The following is a 17,552-nucleotide window of genomic DNA, read 5'->3' as shown; positions in this document are numbered from 1 at the left end:
TTACACATCTCAGTCCATATTTAGGACAACTGATTAGCTGAGAAACTTGAATTCCAGCTTCCAATTAAAGAACAAGCATCAACTGAGTAACTCCTAAAATGAGACTTTTTTTAGCTGTATAAATACAGATTTTATCCTGTTTTTATACACCCAGCGTAATGTTATGAACAACTTTATAAAAATACAGGGACTGAGGATGAAAACGAAAACAGAAAACAGAACAAGAAGTGAAACAGCAAAATGAATCCTAGATGAGGATCCTGACTCTGACTCCCAGTGTGTGTGCCACGACACAGGAGGGAGTGAAGCTTCCTGTAACCATGCAAACTACTCTGCAAACACCGACCCACGGACACTGCAGTCACAACAATGGCATGGTGTGAACACATAGTGAACAAAGCATGCATGAGTTAAGCACCTTGACACTATACTGCCACTGTCAGCTGATGAGGAGGACATATCCATGCTCTGCATTTTACGAAGCCTAGGTCGAGCGCGCTCACTTGTTTTAGGAACAGAGTCTGGTCCATCTAAATCATCAAGGGTTGACTGCCTTGAGAACAGCATGGTTGCTTCAGTGTAGCAGCTACAGCAGCGCAAACAGTTATAGAGACAGTGTTAAATACAAATGGTGTTACTACACACATGGTTCAGTACACAAATATGCTCGCCATGCAGCTAAACACTGACACAGAGAAAAAAGGTTCAGAGAGAAGATAAGGATTTGTTTTAGAATCATCACAGAAACATTCCTATGCACAGGTTAGTCAGGACCAATTTCATAGAGGGGCTGTAGAAGATCATCTATTCACTATTTAAGAAGATTTAGGAACAAACATAGTGCTCCACATGCTTTCCAGGGGAATGGACTTAGTGAGCACATTTTATTTTGTTTGTTTACCCCTGAAATTTCTGGATTCCACAAGGATGTTTTGGGAAGGGACCTCCTCTGTACAAATTCTGTTTTATTACAGGTAAAAGCCAATTTCCTAAAAGAGCCCTTAAAACTAAGTAAGCTCATATTCCACAAATAGAAAAAAAGCTGTCAGACATTGGCTAATCCTCTTTCCAAACCACAGAGCCAAATCGGATATGTTACTTAGCCAGTAAATGCATGCCAAATATAACCTGCTCTGCATGGGATGGCTTTTATTTTGATATTTACTAGGAAGCCCTGATGATTCTTTCCAGAAGATTTAATTTATTTCAATCACAGCTTAAAAGAATTTCAAAATTGGTAACATGCACATTTTGAAATAAAGAACAGATATAATAAACCCTTATCTCCTTTCACTTATCAAATACAACAGGACACCAGAGACATACACAATACATTGAGCATTCATGTGTAACTGGAGAAAAGAAGAACTGGATGAGTTATGAGAAAGAAAGTACATAATTAAATACAAGCATTTAACACAGCAACAGGAAATAAACAAATACATTAATGACATATGGTAGGTAAAAAGATTATTTCTCCTGCAAAAATCTTTGACAAACACAGATGTCTATGAAATGAGTTGAGTGGCCTGGTGTTTTAACACATGCAGTGACCTGCCTGAGTCTCTCAGATAGAAGGAAAGAAGAAAAGACCCCAAAATACAGGATTTACATTCTACTTTTCTTCTTATGACTCCATTTGTATTACACCTGAGCAGTGGCAGCAGGGGATTTGCTTTCTTGGCAAGCATGATGTTTGTCCAGGGGCACGCAGAATTGGGAAAGAGGTCAGAAAGGAAGGGCAATGGTGTTTTCCACATTCCTTTGGCCTTGCTAACTTGAAGCGAGGAAAAAATCTGCTGGCAAGAAGTTACAGTCTGCAACTATTGCTTTAGGAAAATGGGAAGGAAAGAGCAAAAATATGTGGAGAGAAGAAGCAGTTATTCTTAGGCCTACCCTCACTGATGATCTTTTTAGACAGAATGGCTTTTTTGACTGAGGCTAAAAGCATACCTTGGCCTTTGAACAGAAGAAAAGAATCACCAAGATACCAAAGGTATTGTGGAATATTTTCCCTAAGAACCACCTCAATGGCAGGGGCACCTCTGTCCCACCAGTTCACTTGGCTAGAACCCCTACAAGCCACTTCATTATTTCTGTGTGTGCACAAAGGCACACAAGGCCCTCCAGACAAAGCCTGAAGGGCTGTCTGGATGGTGTGTGGCTTATGAGAGGGGACCAGGAGGTGCCCTGGAGGTGTGATTCAGCAGCACAGGAGCTCAGCTGAAGCTTGGTGTTACTAACCTGGTGTTCTGGAGGGAGGAGGTTTTCCTCTGCACATACAAACACAGGATATAGCCAGGCTGTTGTTTTGTCACTGAGGTTTTGGTGCTAAAATATGGGAAGATGGCAGCAAATAGACAAGACAATTTTACAGATGACCTTTTTGTCTATGTGCTATGATGTTTCATCCATGTGTCATTTTAGATCTCATGGGGTGAGTTTATTCTTTTGAAGGTTGACACCTAATAATAAGGTGTTGAAGGATTTTAAATGCAGACATAGTTCAAAGGGAACTGTCCAAGGGACTTAAGCAGAGGAGCTGTTTATTTTCACATGGCCATTCATATGTTTTCAATGGAAGAAACATATGCCAGCTGCCCTCCCAAACATGCCAGCTCTTATCTTGCTCCCAAAAAACTCAAAGGAAAAGCATCTATTAATCCAAATAGATAGAAACATTTGTCAGGATGATTGCCTGCAACCTTTGGTTTAAAGCTGTTTTAAACGAAGAATAAATCATCAGAGTAATTACTGACTGAGCAGCTGCACTTTACTCTCAAATATCAGGAGATATGTGTGAGTTGTCACCTGTAGCACAGTGCTTTATGTGTTTTAGGAGAATCCTTCCAAATGTGGAGAAAATAAGAACACCAACAAAGTGGATAAATTCACACTGAGCAAAGCTGATGTCGACTCAGGTCATTGCCTATCACATAAACTTGATTCAAGTGTATCTTCCTAAGTGATTTTTTGAATTAGTGTTGGAGACCTTGAAAGCATTAGTTTCTTAAAAGCTTTCAGTGGCTACAAATTTAAATTGAATGTTCATTAAAAGCCCCAAGTTCAAACATTTTATATAAAGTTGATCAGATATCCATTTTAAATAAGAATACATATATAGCAGAGACGATTTTATCCTCAGTGAGTAGGAAATTTTAAAGTTTATGATTTCCATTTGGCTAAACAAATCTACCCTTCACATAGAGTTTTTGGCTTAGTGGGCAAATTACATTTTTTTTTCTGTTTTTTGTTTTTTGGTTTTTTTTGTTTCTGTCCATGGGCTAAGAACTGATTGGCATTATCTGTTTATTATCTGCATTACCACATTCCCTATGCCTCCAAGAAAAAGTCCCAATCAATCCCTAACAATCATAGGCCTGAATTGGGCTTTGATCCAGCCCAAACAGGGGTTCTCCTTTCACACTTCCTTCTGCCTCCCTAGGCAAAATTACTTCTCCACTATTGCCTGCCTCAAACCCAATTCTCCCTCCTAGTGAGGGAAGCAGAGATAAAAGTTGGTGCTCTTAAACACCCTGACAGGGATTCCCTCATTCAGCTCCTATAAAAGTCTACACATAGGTAGAGGGAGGAACTGAAAATGCTATTTGTGATGGGCAAAAATGAATACAAACTGAACAGAATACAAAACCTTAGATAACCTGAAATCTGCCTTAGGACCTGTGTGTAGCTGCTATTACATAATTGTAGGCACAGTCCCACAAAGGCAGCCAACTAGTTTTAGTAAGTTCCCAATCATTTTACTGAAATAACCTAATAAACTGGTCATCAGTCAAATGGAAACAAACTGCAGCCAATGCTCTGCCATGCCAATCCCTTCTGGTGGTGTTCCTCAAAGAGATTGGTAAAGGAACAGCATCAGTCCCTTCACCTAGCCCATATGAACTTTGTGCTTTGCCTTTAGGACACATGAGAGTATTTATATATAAAAAGAAACCAAACAAATACTCTGTGAATACCTCATAATTTCTACTACATAGAGAATGACAGAATAAATGACAGCCTTACTAAAAGAAAAAAACAAAACACAAAGGACACCCTATATAAGTCCTTTCAAAGCTTTATCCAGACTAAGGTCAACATCCCTTGATTAGACTTACAAGGGTCAGCCCTGAACTTCACAAGAAATTTACAGTTCCTGCAGCTGATCAGGAGGGTTTTTCTCTGTGGCTATCCAGTGTTTACCTATAGTAATTCCTATCCTGAGCACTGAGGACTATGCCTTATCAAAATGGAATAGCTTCTGTGACCTGGCATTCCTGTCAAAGTCTTGTTCACCTTACTCAGGGACCTAATGTCCACTACAGAATTTTTATTTGTGCAACCAAAAGATAACCAGAACAGAAACCCTCTGCCCCTTCCCAAAAGTTTTCCTTTGCAACCCAAGATCCATGATCACGGGGATTCTTTAGATTTAATTAGTCACTTCTACATTTATTGGAAATCATTACTTTAAAATAAAAACTGCCACCTGCTCTTGCTTGGGTAATTAAAAAAACCCAATCAATAAACTCAAAAGAAGTTTAAAACATTACACTTTAATCAAAATGACATAGGCACTTCTGTAATCCCTTGAAGAGATATGCAAGAGTGTCCTAATAGACAGATGGCATTATCATTCAATCAACAGACTCATTATTGCTTTCTCTATTATTATAACAGATGTCCACAATTCGTAATACTCAGTGCAAGAATATTTGATTTTTCATTATCAGAAAGAGAATTTGAGATTAGAGAAGTCAGTCATAACACATAGCTTATGCTATTCCTTTGCTTATAAACCCTGTGATATCTTCAAAGGAAATGGAGATGACAGAAACCCATGTGAAAGATTTAACTTTTTTGTTGCAAAGCATCATCACAGAATCACTGAATTCTCTGAGTTTGAAAAGAGATTTTAAATGTGCAAGTGTGCCTAAAGAAGAGTGAAAAATAGGTGGTTATTCTGAAAAAAAACCCAAAACAACAAAACACAAGTTCAGTTCAACATTGAAAGCCATCTCATTGAAGAGGCAGAATCCATACATTAAAATTGCAAGATTTGTTTTTCTTTTTTATAAATAATTTTGGAATTGACTTCCTTTTGTTTACGGTTAAAGTTTCTGCTAATAACTGTAGGATTGTATAGTGATTATAACTTTTATCTGTAGTAAACAGGGTGACCAAAACTTATTTAATGAAAGCAGGACTGATATTACTATTCATTCTTTAGGTGAGACTGAACTTTGTGGAGCTAAAATCTGCCCTGCAGACATCAAAGTGGGTCCAAGTGAGCTGGCAACAGAATTCGACTTTACATTTTTCTCACATCATCTGACTCCTGTAAAAATTTGAGACAAAACACAAAGGTGTTGCTCAGTTGGGCAGCAAGCCACTGAGAAAGATTTGCTCAGATTTGGTGTTTTTACTGGAGTGGACCTCTCAAAGGCCAGTGCTCACTGAAGAGCAATTTGTGGATATTTTGTTGAAGCATAATACTCACTCTCTTACTTTTGCTTTTCAACACTATCAGAAAAGGAGACAACCCCTCATTATTTTCTGTCTGCTGATGTACTCATATGACATTAGTAAAAGCTATGCATAATTTACTGTACACAAAAATTTCTGAGTTTGCTGGGAGTATCAAACACAATATGACACTGTCACGGTTCACAGAAGAACAGGACACAGCAGAAGGCCAGGGATTATGAACTAACTGGATTTCCAAAGCCCTCACTTCTCCCCCTCATGCTATACAAATTCTGCAGTATCTTAAAAGTCAGGAGCTCCAGGGATGTGGTGAGAACAGAGTGCCTCTGTAAGAGAAGGAAGTGAATGTGTGTGCCTCTGTGTGCATGAAGCAGCAGGAGCAGGCAGTAATTCTGGCAAGGGACTGGATGGCATCCGTTTTCAGAAAAGAATGAGGAAGGTGGTTTTCCTGAACTAGTTTGAGTGTTTGATTAACAAACATGCAGCTCTGCTGGACTGTAATCATGGCAGCTGGGAAACCAGGGTCTTCAGATGGTCTTTGCCCTGTGGGTATGAGAGGGGATTTTGTTCTTTCAAATGTAGAATATCTTTCAATGCAAAGCCCTTTCTGATTTGTGGAGAGCAGATGACAATTTATTTTACAAAGGCAAAATACTCACAATGAATGATCCCTCCTCTAATTACATGCCTGAATTTCTAAACTATTATCCCAGAAGCATCCTCAGCACTTCTTATGTTACATTGCTTTTCACAAGACCAGAATTCCAATGCACTGACTCCTTATTCTAGGGGAAACTATAAGCAGTGGGATAGCCATGCAGTGGAAAAGAAGTTAAGCCATCAATGAGTCCATCACTATAAAGGAATAGTAACATATAGTAACTTTTACTATTAAGGTGTCATGGAAAAATAAAAAAGAGAATTCAACATTGATTAGAAAGTTCATCAGTAATTACACAATATCTAATATTACACCTGCTGCATGGTCCCTTTGTCTTTCACAGAATAAAATTAAAGCACAATACCTGGAAATGCTGTCATGAGATGCTGCTGAATCTAAACTATCCATTCTTTCAGAAGCTTGCAAACCAGAAGCTTGACTGGGATTTTTATCAATTGAGTCTAGTCCTGACTCCTCAGAAAGTTTCATCATGTGGTTCTGGTAATACAAATGGATGCTCTCCCGTGTTGGAACATTTCCCTGTGGAGGAGAGTAGAGGTAAATACACGTGGTCAGGGGCAGGTGTGTTCTTTGAGGGATCAATTTCTTCTGTTATCTGGCAAGCAGCAGATTAGGGACAGTGCAAGCATCTTCCTAGTAAATAGCAAACTCCCACCTGAGTGCAAGTCAGGTTTTGGAGTAACCTACCACGGCCCAAAGTGTTTAGTTTTCAAGCAAAACTGGAGCAACCCATGTGGTTTCAGGCTATAATCAGCCACCACAACTCTGCTGGATGGACTGCAGATCCTTCAGCATGGGAATGAGGAGTGGACTGCACCCATGACTCAATCTGCACTCCAGCAACTTTTGATGGATTTCTTTTAGATGGCTTTACTGACTCTAGGAAAATTTATTAGTAGCCAGTAGTAGAATTTTTAAAAAGAAAAAAAGCCCAAGGAACAGTTCATGTACAAATCAATCTAGATTTTAATTAGTATCCCAAAATCAAAATTTATTCATGAATTATGGAAACAGATGGAAATTCAGGGAAAAAAACACTGAAGACCTTTACTCTTTCTCTGTGACTTCACAATCAAGCAAGTTAATGAAAAGATGGTTTTATTAACTGTCAGACCAGATCTGGGAACACAATCAAGTCTTTCTGGCTGTGATATTGTAATCAGGATTTTAAAGGTGTATCATGAGAATAAAACTGAGAATTTTCTGTTCTTAGGCAGAAGCATATCCAACTCATTCCACTGGTGGTTGCATTGACTTCAGATGGTACACTGAGAAGAAAGATTGCTATTCTTGAATGGTAATTCTTCTAACTTATAATAAAGCCTTATGCAAGGACTTTTTCCACCCAACACAATAAAAGTAGTCTAAAATATTGCCTGTGTTTCCTTTACTAATTTTAATAGTTGTAGTATTTCAACTCTGGTCCTCTACACAATCACAAAACTCAATACTCAAAGTCTGATGTTTTGTGACAAAAAAAAAATTTAAAATCTTAAGAACAAAATTTTACACTCAGGTTTTAAATTAGGATTGTTTGTGTACAAGCTGTGTTGCTTCTGCAGTGATAAATATTGGTGCCATTATGACATCCTGACTCTGAAATGATGGCACAAGTTACGTTATAGCTCCACTGCAGACCTGGCATAAACAACAAGTGTTGTATCATTTATCTAAATGCATTTCTAGTTACACTGACAACATTAATCTCTGCTAATAACAGGTTTTGTTAATATGCAGCTATCTTGTGAAGGACCATATAGGTCCATTCTCACTGAAGAAATGTCTGTCTGTATGTTGTCAGTCATTCCCAGTGCAAGCTGATCTACAAGAAGAGTGAAATATGCAGACTGAGGTAGTTTTTGACTGTTTAAAATGCCAGCCTTTCTTCCCTTCTTGAATCTATTGTGTCCCTTCAGAACCACACTATAGTACACAAGTGTTTCAGCCAAAACCTTACATCAACCTCTCATAGAATTATTTTTCTCGTAATTTGTTTTTTTATCCAGGTAATAAATCAAATAATTTATTATTTAATGATTTATAAACCGGCAAGCAGTAAAATAGTCTCAACTTATTTTTAAAATACACATGGATGTGACATTTTCATAATTTTCCTCCTCACTGCCATGATCTGAAAAGACAGCCTTTCATTTTTGACTGAGCTGGAAATGGCATTAGCAGAGAAGAAAGACTGAAGGCGTTACCTTCTTAATCTCCCTGGTGAGCATGCAGCGCTCGATCCTGAGCACAGTGGAGATATCGATGTGCTCCCTGGAGATGGAGTTAAGCCAAGCTGTGAAACTGTCCAGCGTTGCCAGGAAAAGGACCCAAGTAAACTTCAAGATATTAAATATCCTCTTGATGATGTTATCTAAGGGAGAGCAAAAGCAACACAGAATTAATGAATACAAATGTCTTTTATTGTACTTTTGCCTGGAGTTAGATTAATTTTTCTTTTATTGTCTAATAATAATAATAATCCAGGCTGTGAAACCCTGTCATACTAAGGAATCTTTGAAGGTGGCTGAAGGCCTTTTGGCTGTCTGGACCATTTTCCTGCCTGTATGCTTAGGCTTATCATCTGGAATCCTTTTTCCATCCTGTAAGTCCTTGTAAGCCCAACCATTATTCAAATACACAGTTCCTGATTTTGGAGGGACACTGTATGCACAGGTCTGTAAAATTAAACCCAAAGATTTAGGCATCTCCTGGGAGTATCAAACATCCCCAGGTCCTGTGATCTGAACAAGTGCTCAATCAGTGTGTTGAGCTGAACTCTTCAGTATTGAATCACTTGTGAGTGTTTCTCTACACAAACTTTGCCTTTTGTGCTTGAGCCTTGTTAAGCTCCATTTTAAAGTCTAAACTGCTTAAACAGTCTTTGAGTCTGACCTCACATCACTTTGAATCACACTTCTCTGTATTTACTGTTTACGAAGCCTCTGTTTATCTAAGTAGGCTGCACTGTGCCATCAATGATCTCAGATCAACAAGCACAACTAGGACAAATAATAATAGATCAAACTTTATTCTTGCAGCATTTTGGCAAAACAGTACACTTTCCCATGAATAAGGCTTGTTGGTGCATACCACCAATAGTAGCTTTATTTTGCTTAACACATCTGTCTCAAGTTAATTTCTCATTTCAGTAGCTCATTTGGCAGTAATAATGGTATTTCTCATCCAAGAAAACAGCACTTTCAACATATTTTTTATCCACTCACAAACATAAACACCACACTAGAGTTCTTATATAGTATTGCAAGTGTTCAAGGCCAGGCTGGATGGGGCTCTGAACTATCTGGTCTAGCAAAAGAATCTGGTCTGCCCATGGCTGGAGGGTTGGAACCAGATGATCTTTAAGATCCCTTCCAACACAAGCCATTCTGTGATTCCATGAATCTATAAAATACTAAAGAATTCTTTCCAATAGCCAGTTCCAGAGCTAGTCCCTGCTAGGTTCCAAAGCCCAGAGGAATGGATGAAGATGAATTTTAGATTGAGCAATCTAAGAAATAATAGAAAACTGTCCATAGTCTGCCGTGCATGATGCTCTAAAGAACCTCACTTCTTAGCTGTACCACAAGATGGCACGCAAAACTCTGCAGAATGTGTGCACAGCTCCTTACAAAGACTGCAAAAGGAAAGCTATAATAAAGTAAAAGACTTTCCTGCACAGGCAGAGTTGTTGCATACACATTTATGTGGAGAGAAACTATGGGAAAAAATCATTAGTGGCACTTCCCTGGAGAGTGGGTGCTGAAGTACCAGTATGTCCCATTTACCTGAGCAATGCCATGGAACTGGTCTGCTAGCACTGAGCAAAAAAAGCATTTAGCACACTCCACTTGGTCATATAATTATTTCAGTAATATTTTTCCCTTTTTTTTTTTCCCCAGGCCTTTTCTCTGTCATTTAGAATTGTAGAAATTTTTATAAGCTATCCACTTAAATTTTATTCATTCAATGTGCGGGTCTTGAAGCTAAGGAAATTCTGGCATTAGAAATTGAATGTCAAGCTGTTTCTACTTCAAGGATCATTCATTACCTTGGAATTCATTACCTTGAATTCCAGACAATATTAGGAGTAGGTGAATAGAGAACAGCACACATAAACAAAAATATATAGCATATATTCTTTTTTAACCCCCACTCTTCCTCTCTGATATGTAACTTCTGCTATTGACTTCAGGAGAAGTCACTGCTCTCAGGTTAAAATTATTCTTATTATAGACCACCACTGGCCTAGTACAGTCTCACCATGGTGCCAAGTCTTCCAGTCTAATTTGAAAGGTCATTTTTCTCCCGGGGTTAGAGGTGTATTAGCATACATTTTTAATGTCATTGTAGCTATTCCAGCACCTCTACTGTTCCTCAAAATTTTTAGAAAATAATATTTTGAGGATCAATTGCATCTAATCATCTTCAAAAAGGGAAACAAATACTTACTTTGTGCAGAGAAAGCTTCTCACTGCCAGAGTATGGGATAGGATTCAATCTAAGGTTACTAATGATACCAATGACTTATTACCAATTACTGGCTAATTTTTCTAGCATCTTCTTTAATAATTGTTACCTAGGAACAGCCAAAGTATTTCAACAGAAATATAAAGCACTTTAAATTTATTTCCAATATAAATTAATTATAAACCTCCATCTTTTTCCCCTAACTCATGTTTAGCACCAACAGTACATCCTTAGAGATGCATTTGTGTGATTCACTTCAGTGTTTTAAGACAGATAGCTGCATTGCCAGTAAGTAACAAATAAAAAACTCACCAATGTCCCCCCAGTTCTCAGAGCAATGCAGCTAATTTATTTAAGACTGAAGGTCTCATGAGATAGAAATAGTATCTCCCACATCCTTTTAGCCTCTTCTACCCTGCAAGTCACTCAGGGACACAATTCTAAACAGAACTGTGGGAAACAATTTTATATAGGGAAGAAAAGTAGCTTTTGATGATAGAGTCTCACTCCAGGTAAGCCATGATAAATATTTACTTAAGAGGAGAGTCTGTTTTCTTCTTTTACTCCAGTTACAAACCAGGAGCCAAGCTTGGATGTATGATCTATTACTTTTCTTTGTAGGAAAAATTTGAATGTGGGCAAGATCCTGAAAAATGCTGTCATTTCTTCTGTTGTAAATCTGATTTTGAGTGAGAGTGTGTAAGATCAGGAACATATAATTTTTAAAGCTGATTACTGTGTGCTGCTGAATGGATAAGTACCAAGAAAAGCCTTATACTAACCTTGCTAAAACACACTCAAAATCAATGGAGATTTTAACACAGGACAGAGTGCACTCAGGTCTGGAATACTAGCTTAAGTTGCTCTATAATAAAATACACAGCAGTGATCTATTCTGAGCTGGCAGGTGTATTTGTTGAAGTATTTGGAGAGTGAGTAAGTAGCTGATAGCCCAGAGCTAGAGATTCCCATGCTCAAGTCTTGTAAATCTTGCAATAGAAAATCTGACAGTGTTATGAAGTTCTTACTGCATCAGTCAGAGTGGATCATTGCAATGCTGCCTCTGTGACAGGCCACGGGTCACAACTGCATTTCAACAGCACAAAAACCCTCTGCCTTCATACCTGGTCCATCAGATTTCTTTTTGACAGGTTCCTCTTCACTGTCCTCACAGTCTGCATCATTGCCACCTCCTGCAAGCAATGAGCAAACACAATGAGTGTTACACCTACAGAAGTGCTGGTGTAAATGCCACCCAAGCTAGAAAAGGCTGGAGTTACTAAGCAGCAGGGACTGGTTCCTCACCTACCACCATGACAGAAAACACATCTCCATTTCCAAAGCACTCAAGTGAAGGGACAACCCTGTCAGTAAGGGTGCTTGTTCATGGATGAACATCCCTCTCCTGTAACTTGCAGTGATGTTTTCTACTAGATAGGCTGCTGAGTGAGATCATCTGTTGGTGTAAACCCAGATATTTTCTCAGTGACTCCTTAGCCACACTCAGCAGTCTCACCTTCTGCTGACTCACATTTGAGCTCATTTCTTCATCTCCTGCAAAAAGAGATGAATTTCTTCATCTCCTGTGACTGAGCTCTGATCTTCTCCTGCCTCTGGCTCACAAAACCTGAAGGAATTGAGTGGAACCTTCAGGGTGACATGAAGAAGCAGAGTTGCTTTGACACCACTGCATATTTATTTAGGCCTGTAGCAGAAGAATGCTGTAGATTCACAAGCAGAAATGAAGAGCAAAAAAGTGACCTTCCTTCTATCTAATGCATAACTGCAGCTATAGTTTCAGTGTCAGAAGCCAAATTATACAACTCCTTCTTTCTGACAGGTGAAGATGCCAAAGAGAGGAAATGTCTAGCTGATTATGCCTGTATGGGCCCCTCTTTCCCACATCTATACTGACCAGAAAAAACTTTTGAATTTCCATTTTCTAGCTAAAAAATGGAGAAAAAGTTCAAGACACCTATCAGCCACATAAATTGGAGGATTTTGCAGAGGTTTAAATGACTTTACACTGCCAGTAAAGCCCAACCAACATTTGTATGTTTTCTTTTTGATATCTACTGAATTTAGGGGGTTGTAGATATTTGGGGTCCTCAGTGACTGCAACATAGAAAGTGAAAAATCTTTCTTTATATTCTTCTTTATTTATCAACTCAAGCTTCTTTAGGGAACAATATAGGAAACATAAATAATACATAGCTATTTCACAGAATTTTTTTTTTACAGCTCCACTTAAACTACAGCTGTTTGGGACCTCCCTCATGAAATAGTTCTTCAACACCTTTCCCTGGAAATACACATAACCTTACCATCGAAAAGAATGACTTTGATAAACTCTAGAAATGCCTGGACAGAAAGATAAATCTTTTTAGGAGATGAAGGAGTGAAAGGATAATGTCCTCTCCCTGCCAGATTCTGGCCAAACACCTGGAATTTAAACTCCTAGACTCTGAAGAAATGCTGTTAAGTACTAGGTTCTATGCTTTATAAAGTTATGTCTTTAAAATTTACTATTGCAAGTACTCCCACAAATGTTTTCTCATAGCTCATGGCTTCTGCAATGCACCGAATCGTCCTAGTCACCAAAAGATCTAGGACTTTCTTGCAACTCCATGGAAAACACATATATCCCATCTTTCCCTCTACCCTCCTCAGTGAGCTATGCAAAACACAACATGGCTATGGCTGACCTTGCCATGGGCTGCTACAGGGAAAGGCTGCCAGCCATATTAACTCATTTTTTCAGTACCCAGCCAGCACTGAGAGCACTTATCCTCTAAACCTCATCTGCCTTTCACGACCAGGAACAACAGGCAATAGTTAATGTTGTGGGTTTTAGAATGGAAAAGGTTTCCTACCATCCCCAGATCCTTTTCGCCTTCGCTTCTCTTTCCCAAAACTTTTCTTCTCTTTCCGCCTCTGTCGTAGAGCTGTTTTAGGGTCAGTTATCCAGGCTTGATAAACAAACTGGAAGGAAAAAAACCCTCATTCATATCTAAAAGGAGGCCACAGAATAAGCCACAAGCAGAACTATATAGTTTGAGTAAACAGATTCAGACCTGTGGGGGCAAGGGAATATGTTCAATCCCAAATCAAACAGCTCCCCTGCAGATCTGCTGAGTTTTCATATACTATTTTTGTAAGTGTAAAAACAAATGTGGAAATACTTGTAGGTGACCCAAGTTTCATTAGAACCCATGAAAACTCATGCTCTGAATTTCAGGAATTAATGTCCTTTTGTTAATGTGGGCTACCTTGTCTGAATCTTTCAATTCTGTATTTCTGCTTTATCATTTTATAGAACAAATAAAACTTTAAAAGAAAGTGCAAGTGCTGCAATCCATTAATTAAAACATCAAAAGATGTGGAGATATCCTGTACAGGTAACTATTTTTCACAGCTTAGATACTTTTCCCCCTCTGTAGGTCCCAGTGTAATGTTTACAGATTTGTTATTTATACACAGTCCCAAAGCCAGCATTCAGGAATTCCTCACACTGCTTCCTGATTTTAACAATGCCTTTCTTATGAACTTCAGAACTTATGAATCCTTCTGCTACTGTTTATCCAGTTGTAAAATAAAGACAGTAATACTTACTTATTTATCCAGGGTATTTTATGAGAAAAAATCCTGCTAACAGCACTCACTCAGATCAGTGTGTTGACCTGTGTGACTGCATGAAGCATGGAATTGGCCCAAAATATTTATAAATTTTATAGCAGTGGGGAAAAAAAAAAAAAAAAAGTCACTGAAAAATAAGTTTTAAAAGCTGTGCTTCAGCTGTGAAGGAAAGGATACAGAAAAAAAGGAACAAAACTCAGGTCTTTTATCCCCATGTGACATAAAATATATGTCAATAGTGGAAACAAAAGTAACTTTTAATGCAAAACAGGTTTCTTTGCTCATTTAAAGGTTGTAATTGAAAAATAGTAATTATCTTCTATTTCTAAGCAACACAGGCTGCTAACAGAGACAGGGCAAGGAAGCACACAGATGCAGGCAAGAGGCTGAAAAAGCTCACTAACAAAACTGGTCTATCTAACTAATTCACAGCACAAACATGCAGATGATGACAACACACATGTATCTCAGTGAAGCTGGAATTGCCCCTTATAGGACAGTATGCCAAAATTTCTATTTTTTTTAAATATTTTTAGAATTTTCCTATGCAAATTGCTTTGGAACATTTAAAGTATTCTTTTAAAACTATTAAACTGATATTAAATTAATTTAAAAGGGAAAAATACTCTTGTTTTGTTTTGTGAATGTATACAGCCATGGAGAGGAAATTATTTTGTTTCTGCTGAAAAGAAGATCCTCTTCCATATCTCTCAAAGCCTTTACTTTTTTTTAATTATATGTCTGAGTTGTTCAAAACAAGCAGGACATAAGAAAATGTATGGGATCAGAGGCCCTGGTTCCCCTTTGCTTTGTAACAGGTGTTTTTTAAGGAAGGTGATTGGTGGAATGGTGATACTTCAATGAGCTAAAACCACGTTACTTTACTGGAAGTCAGAAACTGCCAATACCTTCTATTGTCATTTAACTGTGGAAGAGTAACTAGCCACAATTACAGTGTGAATAAAGAAATTAGAGCTAAAAGGCAGACTTGGAAGAGGGTAGAAAATTAGAATTAAGAGAGGGAATTTTATTTATAAATTTAACATAACTACCTATGCTAAGCAGTGGGTATTTTAAGAGCATAATGATGCATAATAGTTTAGATTTCTACCACTGCAAAAACTTCCAATTTAGTATCTTTTAGGTTTTGGAGCCAGTACTCTCAGTCTGTTACATTCACTCCTTACAGAAGTCATGTTGCATATGGAGTGGAAAATGATACAAAGTGTCTGAAATTAGAAAATCCTAAATATATTCAAGCAGGGCAAGAGGGAAGATGCACAAATTTTTTTTGTGATGATAAAGGCCAGAAGAGTAGAGAGCTAAAAAGGGATTTGGAGCAGAATGTGTGTTTGGCAAACCTTTCACCAGCTTTCTGAGATAAATTGCCACCATGTCCATAAGATACATGCACCTTGATGTGACCATCTTGTAAATCAGTATCAAAAGAAAATAAGAATTTGAATCTGCATTTTCCCTCTGGAGTTGCAAGTAAAAAGAAATAAGTTGCACCACTTTGCTTGTGATTTTATCTCTCCAAAATTACGAAATGGATTGTATTCACTAAGAATGAAACTTCAGCTGTCATCTTTTTTTTTTTTTTTTTTTTTTTTTTTTTTTATTAATTCATATAAGAGGAAAAATGCAGATGAGGACAGAGGTATACATACACCATGTCAAGAACTATGGGGTGGGTCACATACTGAGCATTTGCAAAATGTCAAATACCTTTGCTGCTTTGATTAAATACTGAAGAATAGTTTTGGGTAGTTTAATGATAGACTTTGGCAAGGCTAAAATGGCTGAAGCAAATTTTCCAATAGCTCTCTATAAGGAAGGACAAAGCAAGAGTAGTTAGTAGAAAAGCAGAAAATATTAATAAAAAGGATCTCTTTAATTTCTGTATCTCAAATACTAAGAACAAATTTACATTCAGAAATATCAACATGAGAAAAATATTGTTTATATGTTAAAATTTCAATTATATGACTCTTAACAGCATTCATTCTCTAATATTTAAAATCTACAAGTTAACCCTTGAAGGGACTGCTGCAGACAATTTACACTGAAAGAAAGATCATACATTCAAATAATTCTTTAACAGGCTCTACAACAAAGTTCACTTGGCTAGTATTTTCACTAAGACCTTATGCACCATGATGGAAGATGAAGAAAATATGATGACCATTGATGAACAAACCTTTCATGAAGAAAACCAATTTTCTGTTTAATACAAATCTTGGCTTATATAAAACCATTCAGCATCTTCATATTGCACATACTGTAGAATAGGCCAATTATTCATAACATCCAATCCCAGCATGAATGAAAAAAATCTTGGTAACTTCTAACCTCAAGTTTAGAACTCTTTAACTCAGTGCTTGGCATCAGCACATCTGAACAAAATGTTGTCACCAATTTTTAAAAAATCAGCAGAAATAATAAAGCAACTATCTATACCTGCATGAAAATCAGAAAGAAAAATTACCTAGAAAGTCATGAGCAATTTCTGTGGTCCAAGGTAAGTTAAATGCAAAATATATTTTAAAAAATACTGCAATACTAGAAAACAAAACATACTTATAATATTATTTTGATACAGATTTGTTTTGCCCTTATTAAGGTCAGATTTTTTTTTTTTTCATGCCATTGCCATGCAGGCAGTTTAACAAATGCAACCAACTGGCAATGTAACGTGGTGTTAATATATAAACCAAAGGCAGATTTTATTAATGAGTTAAATAAACCATTTCTTCCTGTGATTCAGTAATTTTGTCTGGGATGCTTTGTTTGAAAGATTTTGGCTTAGGGACTTGAAAAGCACAGAGGCAGTTTCTTGCTCTTGCTTGGGTTGAATGTTCTGCAATGTGCCAGTTCTGCAGTGATGTGAGGTCACATCTGGATGGGAATACTCAGCTGGAAAAAGCTGCTTCTTTGATCAAGCTTTTGAATTTACAGACCTGAAAAATTTCTGCAGCATTTCCAAAGAAGTTTTCCACAAGGGAAACTTTCATCTTCTAAAAGCAAAAGCAATCCTTGATGTAGGAGCATTTCACTAGGTTATTCACCCACATTCTTCATTTAAGCCACTGCATTCAGTATCTGGTATTGTCTAACACCAGCTAGTCCACATGGAGGAAACCAGATAGGAAACCTCAGATATGTTTCTAACATTACAATATCCACCTACATTAGCACAGTCTGGCACTAAGTATGCAAATGTATTAATTAACACTGTCCTGAAAATGAAAGAAAATAAATGGATGCAGTCCCCCTC

General features: G+C 37.6%; 1 protein-coding gene across 1 annotated transcript in view; it reads right to left on the bottom strand.

Annotated features, from left to right (window-relative positions):
• PIEZO2 (piezo type mechanosensitive ion channel component 2) overlaps positions 1-17,552 on the bottom strand; it is a 284,392-nt gene that overhangs the window by 24,807 nt on the left and 242,033 nt on the right. Inside the window, exons 33-38 of the mRNA XM_079302124.1 lie at positions 16,004-16,102; positions 13,513-13,621; positions 11,764-11,832; positions 8,377-8,543; positions 6,516-6,691; positions 419-586 (exon numbers count right to left, since the gene is read on the bottom strand). Coding sequence (XP_079158250.1) covers positions 419-586; positions 6,516-6,691; positions 8,377-8,543; positions 11,764-11,832; positions 13,513-13,621; positions 16,004-16,102 — 788 coding nt within the window. The remainder of the gene's footprint in view (positions 1-418; positions 587-6,515; positions 6,692-8,376; positions 8,544-11,763; positions 11,833-13,512; positions 13,622-16,003; positions 16,103-17,552) is intronic.

This window comes from Erithacus rubecula (genome assembly GCF_903797595.1).
Source record: "Erithacus rubecula genome assembly, chromosome: 3".
In the NCBI taxonomy this organism is placed as follows: domain Eukaryota; kingdom Metazoa; phylum Chordata; class Aves; order Passeriformes; family Muscicapidae; genus Erithacus; species Erithacus rubecula.
The sequence above is the reverse complement of the archived record's forward strand: the minus strand, read 5'-3'. Positions and strand labels throughout refer to the sequence as shown.